Here is a 17213-nt window from a genome sequence, read left to right as displayed (position 1 = left end):
AACTGCTGAGTCCCAGGACGTGGAAACTTTTAGTACAGGTCCCAAGTCTCAGTAAAATTTGCTCAGAATGCTGTAACCGTGCAGAAACATGCTGTTTTCCTGGCAGTCCTGTACCAGCTACTGTAAGAACTCAGATCGCTCCACATCCTTGCTGAAGCTTGCCTTCGCCAGACTCCTCCAGTTTTTGCCAATCTATTAGTTGTAAAATGGTATCTTGTTGTGGCTTTAGTTTGCATTCCCTCGAGCACAAAGATTTGATTTCCTCTTTGTGAGGCACCTACTGAAAACTGCCCATTTTTCTGTTGGGTTGTCTTTCTCTCTAATTGGTAGGAGTTACAGATTTTGGCTATTAACCTTTGCCGATTACAAGCGTTCCACAAATGCCCTCTCCATGTTCCGTGTGCTGTGGCATTTTGATGAACAGAAGTTCTTGACTTTAATGTCGTCCAGCTTGTCAGCCTTTATCTTGCACTTTTGACATAACACATTCACTACTACCCTGAGGACAGAAAGATTTTCTCCTTTTTTTCCCCTAAAATTTTTTGGAGTTGATTTTTGTGAATGAAATAATGTGGGTGGCAAGTTCATTTCTTCCTCTATGTGGACGACCAGTTGTTGGAGCACTAAATTCAGGCTCTCACGAGGCCCAGTGGTGCCCTCTGCCGTGTGCTGTGTGTTCACATACATGGGTCTCAGTTCTCTGTCCTCCACTGTCAATACCCCAACTGCACTTTACCTTCAAAATTGTACCTTTGTAGTAAGTCTTCGTATCTGATAGGCCGAATCACCTTTTCTGATCTTGGCTTTTCTTGAGCCTTGCTCTTTTTTTTTTTTTTTTTTTTGAGCCTTGCTCTTTCATATAGATTTTACAATCAGCTAATAAATTCTCCAAAAAAAAAAAAAATGCTATTGACTTTTTTTTTTTTTTGCTGTTTGCGGGCCTCTCACTGTTGTGGCCTCTCCCGTTGCGGAGCACAGTCTCTGGATGCGCAGGCTCAGCGGCCATGGCTCATGGGCCTAGCCACTCCGCGGCATGTGGGATCTTCCCGGACCGGGGCACGAACCCGTGTCCCCTGCATTGGCAGGCAGACTCTCAACCACTGCGCCACCAGGGAAGCCCTGTTGACTTTTTTATTGGGAGAACTGACATACGTAGGATATTGAGTCTTCCTATCCATGAAAATGGTACCTCTCTTCATTTATTTAGGTTTTCTTTATTTTCTTTCAGTAAAGTTTTATAGCTACCTTCATAAATGTTGTTAATTAGATTTTTTCTTAGATTATTTGGCCAGATTTATTCCTAAGTACCTTATACATTTTATTACTATTGTAAATGGGTACCTACTTAAAAATTGTAAATGTCAACTTTTGTGATATATAAAAGTACAATTGATTCATTGCTTTCTTTGTGCAGCTACCTTGCCAGGATTACTTCTGTTCGTATTTGTTAATACTTGTCATCATGAATGGGTGTTGAATTTTGGCCTTTCTTTTTTGGTTCTTTTTGTGTTCATTGAGACAATCAAATGGGCTTCGTCCTTTAAAATGCTAACATGGTATATTACACTGATAGAGTTTTGAATATTGAACCATGCTTGCATTCCTGAAATAAGCCTAACTTGTGCTTATCTTTTTATACACTAATGGGTTTGGTTTGCTAGTATTTTTGTAGAATTTTTGAATCTGTGTTTATGAGTAAGACTATCTTGTAGTGTTCCCTTTTCTCATTGTTTTTGTCTGGTTTTGGTATCAAGTTTATTCTAACCTCATAAAGTTATAAAAACAATGGTGGCATTTTCCTCCCCCTTTTCCTCCTCTCTTCCTCACTTTCTTCCTTTTTGGTGTATAGAATCTCTTATTTAAAAACCCTATTAGAGATGAAATCTGTTTTGTCTGTTATTAACATAGCTACACAAGCTTTCTCTGAGTCAGCATTTTCTGTCCTTTTATTTAAACTTTTCCATTTCTCTATGTTCTAGGATTGTTACTATGAGTGGCAGGTAGTTGGATGTTTTTCCTGATCCATTTTGACATTCTGAGATTCAAGAGTAAGACTGTAATAAATTGGCAAATTTAGTCCATTTATATTTATTGGGATTACTGGTATGTGTAGTTTTGGTTCCATGATATTACTGTATACTTTCTGTAAGTCTGTTTTTTCCTAGGCTCTCTCCTCCTTTCCTGCCTTTGTTTGTGTGTTTTGTTTTCAAGGCTGTTGTTGGTTTTCCTGCTTTCTTCATCACCTCCTTTATTGGCTTGGAAGTTTTGCCACATACCTTGTTTCTGTCTTTTTAAGGTTTTCACTCTTGATGACTGCCTGGCTCTTAGATATTTATTGAATAAACAAACATATTCCTTAATTTTCTTTCTTGAGTTGGATGTCCTTTCCTACTTATTCACCCTTTTCTTCCTTGAGCAGGACACCTAGTCTTGGCTTCTTTCTCGAGAAGGTGATTCACTGTGACCAGGAGCCCTCTTCAGCTCCCACATGTTATTCCAGAGTCACCGCTCTGTGTTTGTCCAGTGTTGTGTTGGAAATGGAATTTTGTTGATTTTAAAATTGATTTGATTTTGGGCTTAGAATTCTTACTGATATGGAGAGTTTTGTAGGAACCAGATCTCACAAGTTGTGCTTGTTACTCAGCTGTTGTCCCTCAGCCCCAAGCCTGCCTTTTGTGATGGGCTCTAGGACGGGGGTCTGTGCCCTCTTCCCCTTGCCAGCCGGGTCCCCACCTGGCTCTGCTCCCAGCGGCCAGGCGAGAGGAGGAGGGTCCTCCTGCCGCTGCCACTGAGTCCAGTTTGCGGTTTCCCCGCCTTGTCCGGGGTCTTGTCATCCCCCAGACACCAGCCATTGCTTGTGCCCCCTCTGAGGTCCGAGGTCCGGGTCCCACCTGCCCCTCATCTGGCTGCAGAGTTTAAATAAGTCCTCCTCGTCGCATACTGTCCCAGCCCCGGGGGTGCAGCCGCTTCCCGTCCTGGCATCTTGGAGTCTCTTTCTGCTCTTTCAGTTCTCTGATTCCTGGTTAGCAGTTCTTTGTGGGAAATTCTCTGTTGAGCAGTTGCTATGGTTTTGCTTTCTGACTGATATGACGGGAGAAGTAAGTATGTCAGCTGGAAATCCTACTCCTTGGCTTCTCTTGGGCAGGTCTTCAGATGATCTGGTCTCTGTTTTAAGCTAAATGGCATCCTTGGTTAATTTGTTCAGTAAGTGCTTACTGAGCACCTGCTGTGTGCCCCGCACTGTTGAGGGGGGACACAGCCCTTGCCCCACTGGGGCTTCTGGTCTAGTGTTTATACCCTTAAGTTAGGAGTTTCTGGTTCTGACTGTGGTGCAACGAGATCTGGGTCTGGGCCCTGCTGGCTGTGTGGGCCCGAGCAGGCCCTTCACAGGCTGCCGGGTTCTCATCTGTAGGTTGAGGAGGCTGGACTGGCTGGCTGGTCCAGGTCACTGCTTGTGCTAAAATGAGACCTCTCCTTGGGCAGTGGGCAGGTGGGCAGGCGTCAGCGGCCCGGTTCTGCCCTCACTCCATCTGCTGGCTGTTTCTCCTCTCGAAGGCTTCCCTCAGGGGCCCTCTGCCCTCCTGTTCTGAGTTGACCATCCAGAGCAGGGTCCAGGAGCACGAAGGGCTCACGCTGAGGTCCATGCCGGCGGCTGGCCCTCGTACGGGGCGCTTGCGGGCAGAGGGGTGGAGCTGGGACAGCCCTCAGCCCCTCACCTTCGCAAGCAGTTGAGATGAGTTTGCGATTTAAGAAGTGGAGTTGACTTTGAAGAAAGCGGATTTGTAGCCATTTTTGCCTAATCGCTACTGTTTAGTTCTGTCTGGGGAGAGTGAGTGATGTAGTGCCAGCAGGGGGCGCCAGATCAGCGGGGATTTTCCAGCAGTTTATTGATGCACAGCCGTCTTCATACACTGGGGTGGGGGCCAGGGACTCTCGCTGAGGAGCAGCCGATAAGAGCTGAAAATTCTCCCTGTTGGTGAAATGTCACCACGGGGTCGATTCACACCTCTGTAGGCGTTATTCCTTCTCTGAGGCCCCAGTCCCGCAATGCGCCCGTGCACGGCCACGTGTAGACGGCTGCTTTCCTTCCGGCCGCGTGGACCCCCTGTCCCCAGTGATGGGCTCCCTGTTACTGGGCACCCGGGTCCTCACGCAGTTTTGCTCTTGTGCGTTCTCTGAGCAAGTGCCACCCGGCCAGGCAGGTAGTCCCAGAAGGGAGCACACACAGAGCAAAGGCCCCTGCTGCCCGCGGCCTCCAGGCAGCTGGGGAGATGGTGCAGGGGGGTGGTGCTGGGGACCTGTGGTTCCAGTTCCTGCTGAGAGTGGAAGCCTTGGGACACCCCGCCCCCCAGCAAGGGGCTGAAGGGGGCTCTTGAAGGGGCACACCGTGCGGCGAGGAGGGTCCCTGGGGCAGGGGTGAGGGTCTCTAGAGAGATCGCTGGGCTCCAGGTACATTTTACACATGGACAGCTTTGGGCATATTTTTTGAAAAAGGCACTTCTTAGACAAATCTTTCTCGAAAATATGTCAAATTTAGTAAGTTGCTAACAAGGCCCCACAGTGAGCAGAGGATGCTGCTCCTGGGGGTGGGGTGGGGGCGGAGAAGGGGGGACCTGGACACAGATGCGGGGAGGGGTGTGGGTCTTGACAAGGCCTGAGTGGGCTTATCAGTGGTCACAGCGCAGCCCTGTGGGGCGGGGCCTGGGCGCCTGTCCCTTTTTCCGGGAGCGAAGCACAACTGGAACCACAGGCTCACCCAGCTCAGGGCAGGGGTGGGGTTCTTGGAGGCCAGGCTCCTGTAAACAGGCTTTTCCTCAGCTTTTGAGAGCCAGTGTGACCAGTCTCCCGGGCCCATTTGGGGACAGGCAGGACTTCTGTGCAACTTGATTTCTTTAGAGGCATCCTGGCCAAGCCCCAGCCCAGATGCAGCTTCACCTCTGCATGACTCCATGGCCATTGTCCCTTTCAGAGTGACGCTCTCGAGCCCATGGGGGTCTGGCTGTGGCCGGGCACCCTCACTGCCTTCTTCCCTCCAGTGGCCCCCGCCTGCCCTTAGCCCCAGCTCCACGGCAGCCCCGTGGGGCGTCTGTGTTGCCCTCTGTGCTCCCAGCACCCTCTGTGTCACCCTTGTTTTCCGCCACTGGCCTGGGGACTGCGGGTGGGCAGGCTGGCGGCACATCACCGCCTGGTGTGGACATACGGAGACGGAGGATGCGTTTGCTGGGACAATGTGCACACGGCTTCTCTCTTGGGCTCTTGCTGCGATGCTAGGGTTTGCTGAACACATGTGGTGACGCGATACTACGCCCTGGGAGCCCTTTGCTGGTGGTGACGACGCATCTGAGATGGAGCCTTGGCTTGTCTCTGCGTCTTCTCTCCCTGAGTCAGCTCCTTTCTCCCTCTGTCTCCGCCGCTCTCTGTCTCTGTGTCTCCCTCCCTCCCTCTCTTTCCCTGTTAGTTCGTTCTGGATCTTTCTCTCCCTCCGCTTGCTCTGCAGGGGGTGGTGTCTGCGAGGTTGGCTGTGCAGAAACTTAGCCCAGAGAGCTTTATAAGGGAGTGCTGCAAGGTTTTGTCTTTCTGCAAGATGCCGGCGTCCCTACGCAGGTGGGGAGCAGGGAGAGCCTGAGGCCTCGCAATCTTTAGAAACCCATAGCTTCCTTTATGCCTGAAGCCGGTCACTTAGGCTTTTGAGTACCCAGGAAGTCAGAGATTTTCAGCTGTGATGCTTTTTATTTTTAAAATGTGATGACATTTGCTGGAACCACATTTGGGGAGATGTCTGGCATAATGACAGTGAATTAATTCTGGTCGTTTCCCAGAGAAAGAATAAGATGTTTTAATGGCTGGTTATTTCATGCATTTGGGTTGGTTTGGTCTTCAGACACCAGCTGAATGTCTAGAGATTCTTTAATTTCCTAAAATGCTTCTAAAATTATGTGAAAGCACGAGCTTGTTGAAAACCAGCCTTTATACTACTAATGATTTCCTCCGCCCACTGTGCTTTCCTAGACATGCGCACATGTTTTTCCGTTGCCCTTGGACGAGGAGTTTGAGGCTGGGGTTGTCCTCTGGACACATAGTTGGAAGTGGCACAGCAAACGCTCGGGGGCCCTGGGATGACTCTTTTTTTCAACTTTGCGTTTTGGGTTGTGGTGACTCGTTCGTAATGTGAGGTTGACCTGGACGACCTTGAGGCCTCCTCTCCTCCGGTCTCTCCAGGCGGTGTGTCAGGCAGAACTAGTGTCTCCTCCCAAGAGGGTAACGACATCTTTTTCTTGTTTTAGGGCTCAAAGTTTGGGCGGGGCATTGGACTCCTGCCACCGGCTCAGCGTACCTCTGCCCGGAGATCTTTCGGGAGGTCCAGGAGGCTGAGCATCACCCGCTCCCTCGATGATCTTGAGGTAACTTCATTTTAGGGTTTCTTCTTTCATTCTCCAGGTTTTAAAAACTGATACATCTGAATCTCCTTTGAATACCACCCATTTTCTACCACCTCTCCCTCTCCTGTAAACTCAATCTTCAAGTGGGGCTTCTATGCACACCCAGCCCCTCCCCTGCCCCACCCGCTCCTGCCCTGTCTGGACCCTCTTCCTTTGCTCCTTGGTCTACAAAGCATCAGGGTGTGTCCCGTCCTCTCTTACGTGCCAGATGCCGTAATAGACACAAGAACCCTCTGGGGGCCTATCATTGCCCGTTACCAAATCAAACTTGGGTCCGTTTGCCCAATACACAGAAAAGCTAATCTACTGACACTAGGTTGTGGGGAAGGAAAGTACAGGCACCAGACAAGGAGAATGGGTAGCTCATGCTCAAAAGACCCAAACTACCCAATGGATTTCAGGGAAGGGCTTTTAAAGACAGTGTGAGGTAGGGGGTCATGGGGTATGTGATCAGCTTGTGCACAATTCTCTGATTGGTTGGTGGTGAGGTAACTGGGTGATGTTTCAGGAATCTCAACCCTCAACCTTCCAGCCGGTTGGGGGTCTCCGTGCTGGTGGGCAGCCTGCATAACTTCTTCCACCTGGTGGGGGTTTTAGTATCTGCAAAACAGCTCAAGGACACAGCTCAGGATGTTATCTGGAGCCCTTGAGGAGGAACTAGAGGTCCTTGACACTGTTCAGTGGCTAAACTATTGTTGTTTTGTCTTGCTTGACTGTTTTCTTTTGATTCTGAATTTTCTCACTTCTCTGGTTAAATTTGCTGTTTGGAATTTGGGGAGGGCCTAGGAGGCTAAAGCTTTTCTACAGACAAGAGGTGGGGGGAGGCACTGGGGATGCGTCCCCAGGAGGCCCCCCCCAGGGTCCTGCTCTGTTTCATACCCACTTTATTTATTTATTTTTTTAAATTTATTTATTTATTTATTTATTTTGGGCTGCATTGGGGCTTTGTTGCTGCACGTGGGCTTTCTCTAGTTGCGGCGAGCGGGGGGCTGCTCTTCGTTATGGTGCACGGGCTTCTCCTTGCAGCGGCTTCTCTTCTTGTGGAGCATGGGCTCTAGGTGCATGGGCTTCAGTAGTTGTGGCGTGTGGGCTCAGTAGCTGTGGCTTATGAGCTCTAGAGCACAGGCTCAGTAGTTGCGGCGCACGGGCTTAGTTGCTCCACAGCATGTGGGATCTTCCCGGACCAGGGCTCAGACCTGTGTCCCCTGCATTGGCAGGTGGATTCTTAACCACTGCGCCACCAGGGAAGCCCCATACCCCCTTTAAAGATATGATATTGATCCACACGTATTGAGAGTATCCTCTTGTGTGGTTCTCTTCTTTGATATGTAATCCTTAAAAAATTAATAGACTTTACTCTCAGAGCAGTTTGGGGTTTACTGAAAAGTTAAGCAGGAAGTACAGGGAGTTCCCATGTGCCGCTGTGCTGGGTACAGGATTATTAGTTTAGGTTGCATAGCGTGCATGGAAGCCACTCCTTGTGCTGTACATTCTAAAGGTTTGGACAGATGGATTGAGGTCACACAGCCACCATCATAGTGTCACACAGAGCAGTCTCACTGCCCTAAAATCCTAGGTGCCCCGCCTGGTCGTCCCTCCCTGCTCACCCTGGACCTTGCAGCTGTGGTCCTTTCACTGGTTCATTTTGTGTGTTTTAAAATTTTACACAGTTGTAATCATACTGCATGTCTTATCCTGCCACTTTTATAACATTGTATTATGCTTTCAAGCTTTACCTTGTAGTTTTAGTTTATTTTACTTGTTATGTAGCATTCCATTATGAATATGTCACAAATTTTTATCCATTCTGCTATTGCCGGCCACATGATAGAAGGTTGGGAACAGACCTCTCTGAGAGGAGCTGCAGCGGACAGTGTCATGCAGGTGCCCGTGTGCACAGCCGGGGCTGTGAGAGCGTGTTCTGGGGAGTCAGTTGCTGTGAGAGTCTCGGCCGATCCTCACCCAGGCTCTGGCCGCCAGCAGGACCAGGGGCCTTGCTACCCAGCTCACCGACACTTGGTGCTGTCAAACTGAAATTTTCCCTGTTTCAATAAAATGCCAACTCATTTTAATTTGCATTTCACTGATTGTGAGTGAGACTGAGCATTCCATCACGGGCTCTTTGGCTGATCAGGTTTTCTCTTTTTTGAATTAGTAGCCTATTCATGTCCTTCTTGTAGTTTTAAAATTTTTATTTTATTTATTATTTTTAAAATAGATTTTGTAGTAGTTCTTTACATTTTGGGGATACAAATCCTTTGTCAGATAAAGGTTTTGAAAATATCTTCTTTTTGGCTTTTTTCTGCCTTTGTCTAGGGTGTCAATAGATATATATTTTAATTGTAGTAAAATAGAGCATAAAATTTACCATTTTTAAGTGTCCAGTTTGGGGCAATAAGTACGTTCACATCATTTTGCAAAAATCACCCATCAACTCCGGAAGGCTCCTACCTCCTACAGCTGAAACTCGGTGCCCATCACTCACTCACTCACTCCCCCTCCCCTCCCTCAGCCCTTGGCACCCACTGTCCTACTTTCTGCCTTCAGGAATTTGACTTTTGTGTCTGGCTTTTTTCACTTAGTAGAGTATCTTTGTGGTTCACCCATGTTGTAGCAGGTGTCAGAATTTTTTCCTTTTTAAGGCTGAATAATATTCCACTGTATGGATGGACCACACATTGTGTTTATCCGTCTGTCTGGTGATGGACACATGGGTAGCTCCCATCTCTTGGCTAATGTGGCTAATGCTGCTGTGAGTATGAGTATGCAAATATCTGTTCGAGTTCAGTAATGTTTTAAAAATTAACCATAATTTCTTACAAACTCAATAACAATTATCTGGAATAACTTGACTTTGGGTTTTTTTTTTTTTTTGCTTAAAACAGTAAGTTAATTTGTGTTCTGATGCTAAGCTGGAATCCTTGGCTGTTAGAGCTAGAAAGGGCCTTGAAATCACCTCATTATCCAGATGAGAAGGGGGACTGATGCCAGAGGGTTTTCAGAGAGTCCTGGGTGGGTTTTTTTTGTTTGTTTGCTTGTTGTTTTTTTTTTGCGGTACGCGGGCCTCTCACTGTTGTGGCCTCTCCTGTTGCGGAGCACAGGCTCCGGACGCACAGGCTCAGCGGCCATGGCTCACGGGCCTAGCCACTCCACGGCATGTGGGATCTTCCCGGACCGGGGCACGAATCCGTGTCCCCTGCATTGGCAGGCGGACTCCCAACCACTGCGCCACCAGGGAAGCCCCCGGGTGGGTTTTGGGGCGGCGGGGCGCATGGTTCTGGGAGGTGGGAGCAGGAGAGGCCATGGGGCAGCCCCGGGGGGCCCTGAGGCTGGAACAGGCCCCTGCTCAGGGCCTCGGGGCTCCGGGGTCCCAAGAAGAGGGGTCCCCGCCAAACCTGCATTCTCCCTCTGGGAGTTTGGCCAGGTGTCATCTCTGCATCGTCCTGGGAGAAGGGTCTCTGCAGGGGCCTGAGCCCCAGGGGACCAGGAGCCAGCGCATGTGGCTTGGTGGTGGCTCGAGGTCTGCTTCCAGACAAGTGCTCCAGGCCCTGCAGTCACCGCTTACTTCTCATCACGACAGACACCCAGGGGTCTGCTGTTATCTGCGTGGCTGATTGAGAGCAGGCTGGACCTCCCCTACCCTTTCCCTCTGAGTGTCCCCATTTCACAGATGAGAAGCTGCGTGCAGGCACAGTGTCCTTTAGATCACGGACTGCAGAGCACACGATCTTTCTATCACCTGTGAACCTCTTTTGTCAAAATAGTATGTTAGAGACATGGGATTCAATCTTTGCTACCTTTTTGCCTGAAGATTTCAAAATGTAGAAGCACAAATAACTTTAACACTCACCTTTGGGAAGCCTGTTGAACGCCCTGTCTGTCTGTTCTTCCCTCTGTCCCACACTCTTCGGCAGGTGTGCTAGGCAGCCTCTGGGCCATCCCCGTTCCTGGGCCTCACACCTTTGTTTGGCCCCCTCCCCAGAGGCACCAGCTTTCACATCTTGCCTTTAATTGTCCCTGCCGGGGCCTCTGCATGCGGCTGCCACCAGCCCGGCTCTTCTGCATGAGGCCAGTTCCGAATCCATTTCCTGGGCCCTTGGGACACTGTGTCTTAGTTTGGGCCTCCTGGAGCAGACTCAGACGGAGGGCCCTCTAAACGCTGGGCGAGGAGGAGGACCCAGGAAGGACCGCACAGAATGGGGCGATAAAATGGTGAATGTATCAATCAATCCAAATGAGTGGTGACTGTGTAAAACAAGAAGAATTGTGTTTTGTTTGGTTTGAAAGTACATGGAATTAAATTACAGCACAGCAGGATGAGCACTGGCAGAGGGGAATGGAGGTCAGGTGTTTCTGGGTGCTCATCTCCGCTAGGAAGAGGATAAAGGTGTGATTAAAATTTGATTTTTATAAGGTAAGGATGCATGTTGTAATCTCCAGGGTAACTTAAGACAATAAAATAATAAGTAAATTTTAAATTAATGGAAGGAAAAAAATGGAATAATAAAAAATACTGAATTTGAAAGAAGGTGAGACAGGAGGAAAGAAGAGACAAAGGGTGAAGAGCAGGAAGGACAAGTAGGCAGCCTCCGTGAGGGGGTTCAGTCCAACTGTGCTGGTAGTTACAATAACGGTAAAGGGGTCAAATATCCCAGTTAGAAAGGAGAGACTGTCAGGGCAGCATTAAAAGTCTGGCTATGCTGTTTGCTAAGGACACATCAAACTTGAATGGAAGAACGGAAGAGGAGACACTGTGCAGTACTAATCAGAAGGCTGGTAGCAGGGCCGCACTGATCTCAAAGTGGTCTCCCAGGCAGAGCGCCCCACAGATAGACAGGGAGCCTCCGTCATAGTGAGGCAGCAGGGAGCTGCAGTTATAACTTTTGTCTGCATTCAGTTACACAGTCTCAACACGTCCACAGCAAAAACTGACAGAAGTAGGAACAGAACTGGACTAATCCGTACTCACAGTAGGAGATTTTTTAACTCCTTGCTCAGTAACTGGCAGACTGAGCAGGAAAAGTTCAGTAAGAGATAAAGGATCTGACCAGCTTGACCTGCTGGACTCATGTGTGCGGCACCCAGTAAATTCATCCTTTCCTCCCCGTGGAACATGTAGGAAAGCTGACCATGTGCTGGGCCATAAAGCAAGTCTCAACAGGTATGGACGTCTCTTCATCCAGAGTCTGTCCTTGGCCACAGGCAGGTGTAGCAGAAACCAGTGGCAAAGAGGAGATACCGCACTCACGTCCAGAGTGAGAGGCTGAGTGATCTAGAGTTCAAAGAAGAATCACTGTGGAAATTAGAATATATTCTGAATGATAAAGAAAATACATCTAAGCCTGTGGGATGTAGCTAAAACTGAGCTTAGAGGAATATTTGTAGCTTTATGAGTGAATGTTAGACATGAAGGAAAGTAGGAAGTCACCTCAAGAGGTTAGAAAAAGAGCTGTAAAACAGACGCAAAGGAAGAAGCTGACAGTGATGAAGGTCAAAGCTGGACAGTGATGAAGGTCAAAGCAGAAATTAATGAAACAGAAAAACTATCAAAACAATCAGTAAAGAGGCATTACTTCCTAACTCATTTTATGAGGCCTCCAAAACCTTGGCACCAAAACCTGAGAGACACCTTAGAGGAAAGGAGGGTTATGGGGCAGCTCACTGGTGAGAGAGGTGGAAGGTCCTAAACTATATCATGTCTCCTGGATCCAGCTGTTCATGTTTGTTCCAAGGACAGTGGTTTTTTTTAACATTTGAAAATCAGTCAGTGTAATTTACCACATTAACAAAGTAGAAAAATCATATATCATCTTAACAGAAGCAGGAAAGGCATTTGGTAAAATTCAATATCTGTTCATGGTTAAAAAAAAACCTTAACAAAATAGGGATTAAGGGGAACGTCCTTAACCTGATAAGGATATAAAAAATCCTATAGCATGTGTCAGACTTAAGCTTTCCCTCTGAGATCGAGCGAGGAAAGATGTCTGCTGTTACCATTTCCACTTAAATGTTTACTGCAAGTCCTAGTCAGTGTACTAAGAAAGTAGAACAATGGAGGTTAAAAAAACTTGCAGAGGAAAATGACAGTGTGATTATTCTCCCATGATGTGATCGTAACATGGAAAAATCCAAAAGAATCTATGGATTCTTAAAATTAATGAGTAAGTTTAGCAAGGTTGCTGGATATATGGTCACTATACAAAAATCAGTTGTGGACAGTTGGAAAATGACATGTAGATTCAATGTAATTTTAACCAAAATCCCAACAGCTGTTTTGTGGAACTTAAGATGATTCTAAAAATTTTGGGGAAATGCAAAGGGCCAAGTGTAGCCAAGATATTGTTGAAGAAGAAGGTAGGAAGACGTCCTCTATGAGCTGCTGAAACTTATTATAAAGTTAGAGAAACGTAAAACTATGGAAGTGGCGGCACACAGATAGATGGATAGACAGACAGTGGAGTAGGAGAGAGCAAGAAACAGACCCGGCACCTGTGGACGTCAGGCCGTGTGTGCAGAGCAGGGGTGAGTGTGGTCTTTTCAGTGGTGCTGGGGTAAGTAGGGGTCTACATGGAAAAAGAGAGTGAAAGAGAACCTGATTCTCCCTCACGCCGTGCAAACGCAGTTAATCTAGCTGTGTCGCAGATCTCCCTGGGAAGGGCAAAACGCGAGTTAGTAGGGGATAAAGTAGATGCACATGTCCGTGGTGTTGGGGAGGGAAAGACTTTTTTAGCTGAACACAAAACGCACTAACCATAACATAAAGACCAAGGCTGACTCTGACTCAGCGAATACTCGGAACCTATGTTCATGCAAGCGCACCTTCCCTCAAGGGCAAGGATGGGGGGGACACGAGTGTGGTGACCCACGGAGGCTCCTCACAACACCTACCAAAGCAAAGCGGGCAAGAGATTCAAACAGGACTCTGATGAGAGATGACCCACAGTGGCAAATGCAGCCTTAGAAAGGCTTCCAACCACATTAGTCACCAGGGGGGCAAATTGCAGCCAGTGGGGTCCACATCCCAGGAGGTCTGGAGTGGAAAAGACTGGCGGACGGCATGAATGTTGGTGCAGACGTGAAGCAGCCGGACTCTTGCCAAGCACGGGGGAGTGTTCGCCATCACTAGGGACGCTGAAGACACAGGTGTCCTGAGACTCAGCATCCCTCGTGTCTGAGATGGCATCCTGTGGACCACGGGACAGGCAGCAATTCGAGGCAGCGTTGTCGTGAGGCTCCCAGACGAGGCCGCCTCTCCCACCCACAGTGTGACCGGCTCGTGCTGGAACGCCCTGCGGCTGCCGCATGGTGTGTCATGGGAGCAGGTGGACACCAGAGAACGCGTCTGCACAGTTCCATCTGTGTGGCCGTGGCTCGTGGTGGCATGTCCAGTGCAGAACCATGGAGAGAAGCGGGGACGTGGCTACGCTTTCCCTGTGACTTGGTGGGGCTGCGTCGCAGGGGGCGAAGGGGGAGGGAGGGGAGGGGAGCTGGTGACAGGTGGGGGGAGGTGGGGGGCGTCCCCCCTGGAGGGCTCTCGAGACGGGAGGTGTGGAAGCATCGGGTGGGTTTCTGTGAGTTTGGGTCATGCTCACGGCAGACGGTCACCAAGGAGCGCGGGACCCGAGAGGCAGGGCAGGAAGAGTGGAGTCTGCACTGCAGGCCCGCCTCTGCCTGCAGTGTGTAGAGACAGTCTCAGAAAGAGGGCCTTGCATTTTGGGACATCTTCAAGGTGCCCAGGGCCTCGAAGTGGGGCCCGGGTGCAGGGGTCCCAAGCTGAGCAGTGCAGGCCTAAAAGGGAACAGTGCCCCAGCCCAGTTTCCGGGAGCTGCCCCTCCCCATCACCCACTGGAGGCTGTTGACCCGTGTTGTGCGTGGAGCTGGCTGAGCCACTGCTGACCATTGGCAGGAGTTTCTCCGCGCCTGGCTGCTCCCTCCATCAAGGGCAGCCTGTGCTGGTTGCTCTCACCTGAGCGGGCCCAGGGGTTGTTGGCAGGACTGGCAGTGCCCGGCCTGGACAGCAGGGGGCGCTGAGGCCACGCGGTTCCCTCCTTGGCCACTTGTCCAGACTTCTCTCCTCTGGAGGGAGGGGGGCTTTGGGGGGTAGGGGGCTTCGCCTGGTCCCTCTGATGCTGAGGCTGAGGTCGAGTGAGCTGCTTTACACCAGCTCCCTGAGCTATGCTGGGCTGGCCCCTGAGACTGACCCCCTACAGCAAAGGCAGCAGGACCCCGAGCTGGGCCTCAGACTGGAGACTGAGAGCCCAGTTGCCGGCTGTGGCCACTTGTCTGATTTGGTTCACTCCTTCCCACCTCTGGCTCACCTCTGGGACACTCTGGGCGATTTACAGAAGTCCCATTATCCAGGGTGAAATCTACTCAGACATTTCAAAACAAGCTCTTTTTACCCATTTCTTACTTTTGCTGTTTTGCTATTTCTAGGGGAATTTAACTTTGAAGTTTTTGCTTATTTTTGAAAAAATTTTATTTAGTTTTTTGTTTTTGTTTTTTTTGGCTACACTGTGCAGCGTGTGGGATCTTAGTTCCCCAACCAAGGATTGAACCTGCTCCCCCTGCTTTGGAAGCGCGGAGTCTTAACCACTGGACCGCCAGTGAAGTCCCAGTTTTTGCTTATTTTGGTTTTTCACATGCTAGTCTACTCTTTAAACTATTTACATAGGAAATTATCTTAATTCTCTTTAAGATCCTATTAACTCAGGGGCATATACTAGGTTTTCTCAGTACCTTGAGTGTCTCCTCATTCAGTGACTGTTTTTTGAACGCCTACTGTGTGCCGACGTTATTCTGGCTCTGTGGACAGCACTGGACAAAACTGACACCAACCCCTGCCCCGGAGTAGCTGGCCTCCCAGCAGGGATGGATGGACATGAGGGGCGGGAGGTGGGGCACAGGTGCTGTGGATGGGCAGGAGGTGGGCAGAGTAGCTTCAGGGTTTAGAAAGGGTCCCTCTGGCTGCTAAGCTGAGAATAAACAGTAGGGGTGTTGGGGCGGGAAAGGGGACAGTTAGGATTACCCTTTGGGCCGTGTGGTGGTCCGGGTGAGGGGAGGGGTTGGGGAGTGGGGGGCTGGGGCCAGGTAGATGGCGAATGGTCAGACTTCTCACCTCGGATGAGGGATGGAGGGCAGCACTGTGGGGAGACTCGAGGGTCCCCACCCACAAGGGTCATAGCCGAGACCCTGAGGCGGCCACGGGAGGCCTGGGGTGAGGAGCTGGGAGGGCAGGTGAGGCCGCGTTTCCTGAGCATCTCCCCACGGCGGTCACCATGGTCACTGTGCACCCTCCTCTGGTTGTGCCTTTACCCACTTAGCCTCTTCCTCGGGAAGTCTGGGCATCCCCGAGCGAGGGTGGTCTGGCCCTCGCCGGCCTCCTTGCCCTCGTGAAGGGGCGAGGGGCCAGGCAGGCTGACGCAAGCCTGTCTCTGAGCTTGTCTGCGCTCATCTCCCTTGGTTACTTTGAACCTTGAGTAAAGTGCGTGTCTGTCCCCTCCAGGCCCAACTGTGCCCAGGGCTAGGCGGAAGCCTCGGGAAGCCCTGGTGGGTCCAGGGTATTAAGGAGAATATACCCTCCCTTTTCCAGGACTGGCGTGGGGCGGGGGATGGTGACTGGTCAGAGGCTCCTGGGGAGACAGGTGACTCTGCAAGGAACCCAGAACGAAGAAGGAGCTCTTTGGCCCTGAGACCCCACCTGCAGCCCCCGGCCCTGGGATGCAGCTCGCCAGGGTCCCCAGTTCCCACTGGACGCCCTCCCCTCCCTCTCATCTGTCCCTTCTGGCCGGAACCCCTCCCCAGCATACTCCCTGAGCTGCCCTGACCCCGGTCCGCGCACCCCACAGGCACTCTCATGCCGTTTTTAGCTCAGGACGGACCCCTGGGCAGGTGCGGCCCCAGGGAATAGAGGCCTCTGGGTTCCTCCAGCTGCAGGACTCGCCCGTGGGTGCTGTCGTTGGGCTTCCGGGCCGGGGTGCCCCCCAGGCCCCCCTGCTTTCCGGCCGTTTGCTCTCTTGTGGAGGTGCCAACAGGGTGGCTGGCCTCAGCTCACAGAGGAGGCTGTCCTGTCAAGGCCGAGCTGGGCAGCTCCACGCCGTCCGCTGCCACCAGCCTTTTCTTCTCCTGCCCGAACCAGCACTTGCTGGGTTTGTCAGGGGCTCTGCTGGGCTTTGTGGCCCTGGGTCTGAAGCCGCCACCCCCTGGCCCCGGGTCAACACTCCCACCAGAATAAGGAGGATGCAATGGTGGGTGTGGTTGGTGCTCAGGATGTCCTGGTCACTTGTTCCAGGAGCTCCGGGCACCTCTCTTTCCCCAGGAAGTGAGCCGGGCTCTGGGCTGCCCAGGACACCATCTAGTACCGGGGAGTCTGTGGCCAGATTCTCGCCCCACCCCTTCCTCTCCTTGCCTTACGGACAGCAAAGGAGGAGACAGAGAAAGCCTGAAGGGACAGAAGAACCCAGAGGGCACAGCTGCACGTGGACCCTGATGGTCCTGGGCTCCTTTTTGGGCTGAACATGATAAAACACGCAAAGTGAAATTGTTCTGCTTCTGCAGGGACACATGTATTTCTGTCTGAAATGATTAAAATAAAGACAAGTTTGACACCGAAGTGGTAACCATGGGCGGCCCAGCACCTGGGTGCTGGGTTTTCCCAAGGTCCCAGGAGGTTCTTTGCTTTCCCTGTGGGCGTGGCCTATCCTGCAGTCTGTTGCCCTTCTTGGTCCCTGGTGGTCATCTCCAGGGTCTGTCTGGTGGGCCTTTGGGGCTAGG

At 50.6% G+C, this 17213-nt stretch overlaps 1 protein-coding gene across 4 annotated transcripts in view; it reads left to right on the top strand.

Moving 5' to 3' along the window:
• The window catches only part of RGS12 (regulator of G protein signaling 12), a gene marked incomplete at its 5' end in the record, with an annotated part of 117810 nt that overhangs the window by 38046 nt on the left and 62551 nt on the right, over positions 1–17213 (top strand). For all 4 annotated transcript variants that reach the window (XM_081237473.1, XM_081237475.1, XM_081237474.1 and 1 more), the window contains one exon: positions 6285–6401. In XM_081237473.1, coding sequence (XP_081093599.1) covers positions 6285–6401 — 117 coding nt within the window. The remainder of the gene's footprint in view (positions 1–6284; positions 6402–17213) is intronic.

This window comes from Mesoplodon bidens (genome assembly GCF_964165515.1).
Source record: "Mesoplodon bidens genome assembly, chromosome: 1".
NCBI lineage: Eukaryota > Metazoa > Chordata > Mammalia > Artiodactyla > Ziphiidae > Mesoplodon > Mesoplodon bidens.
The sequence above is the reverse complement of the archived record's forward strand: the minus strand, read 5'-3'. Positions and strand labels throughout refer to the sequence as shown.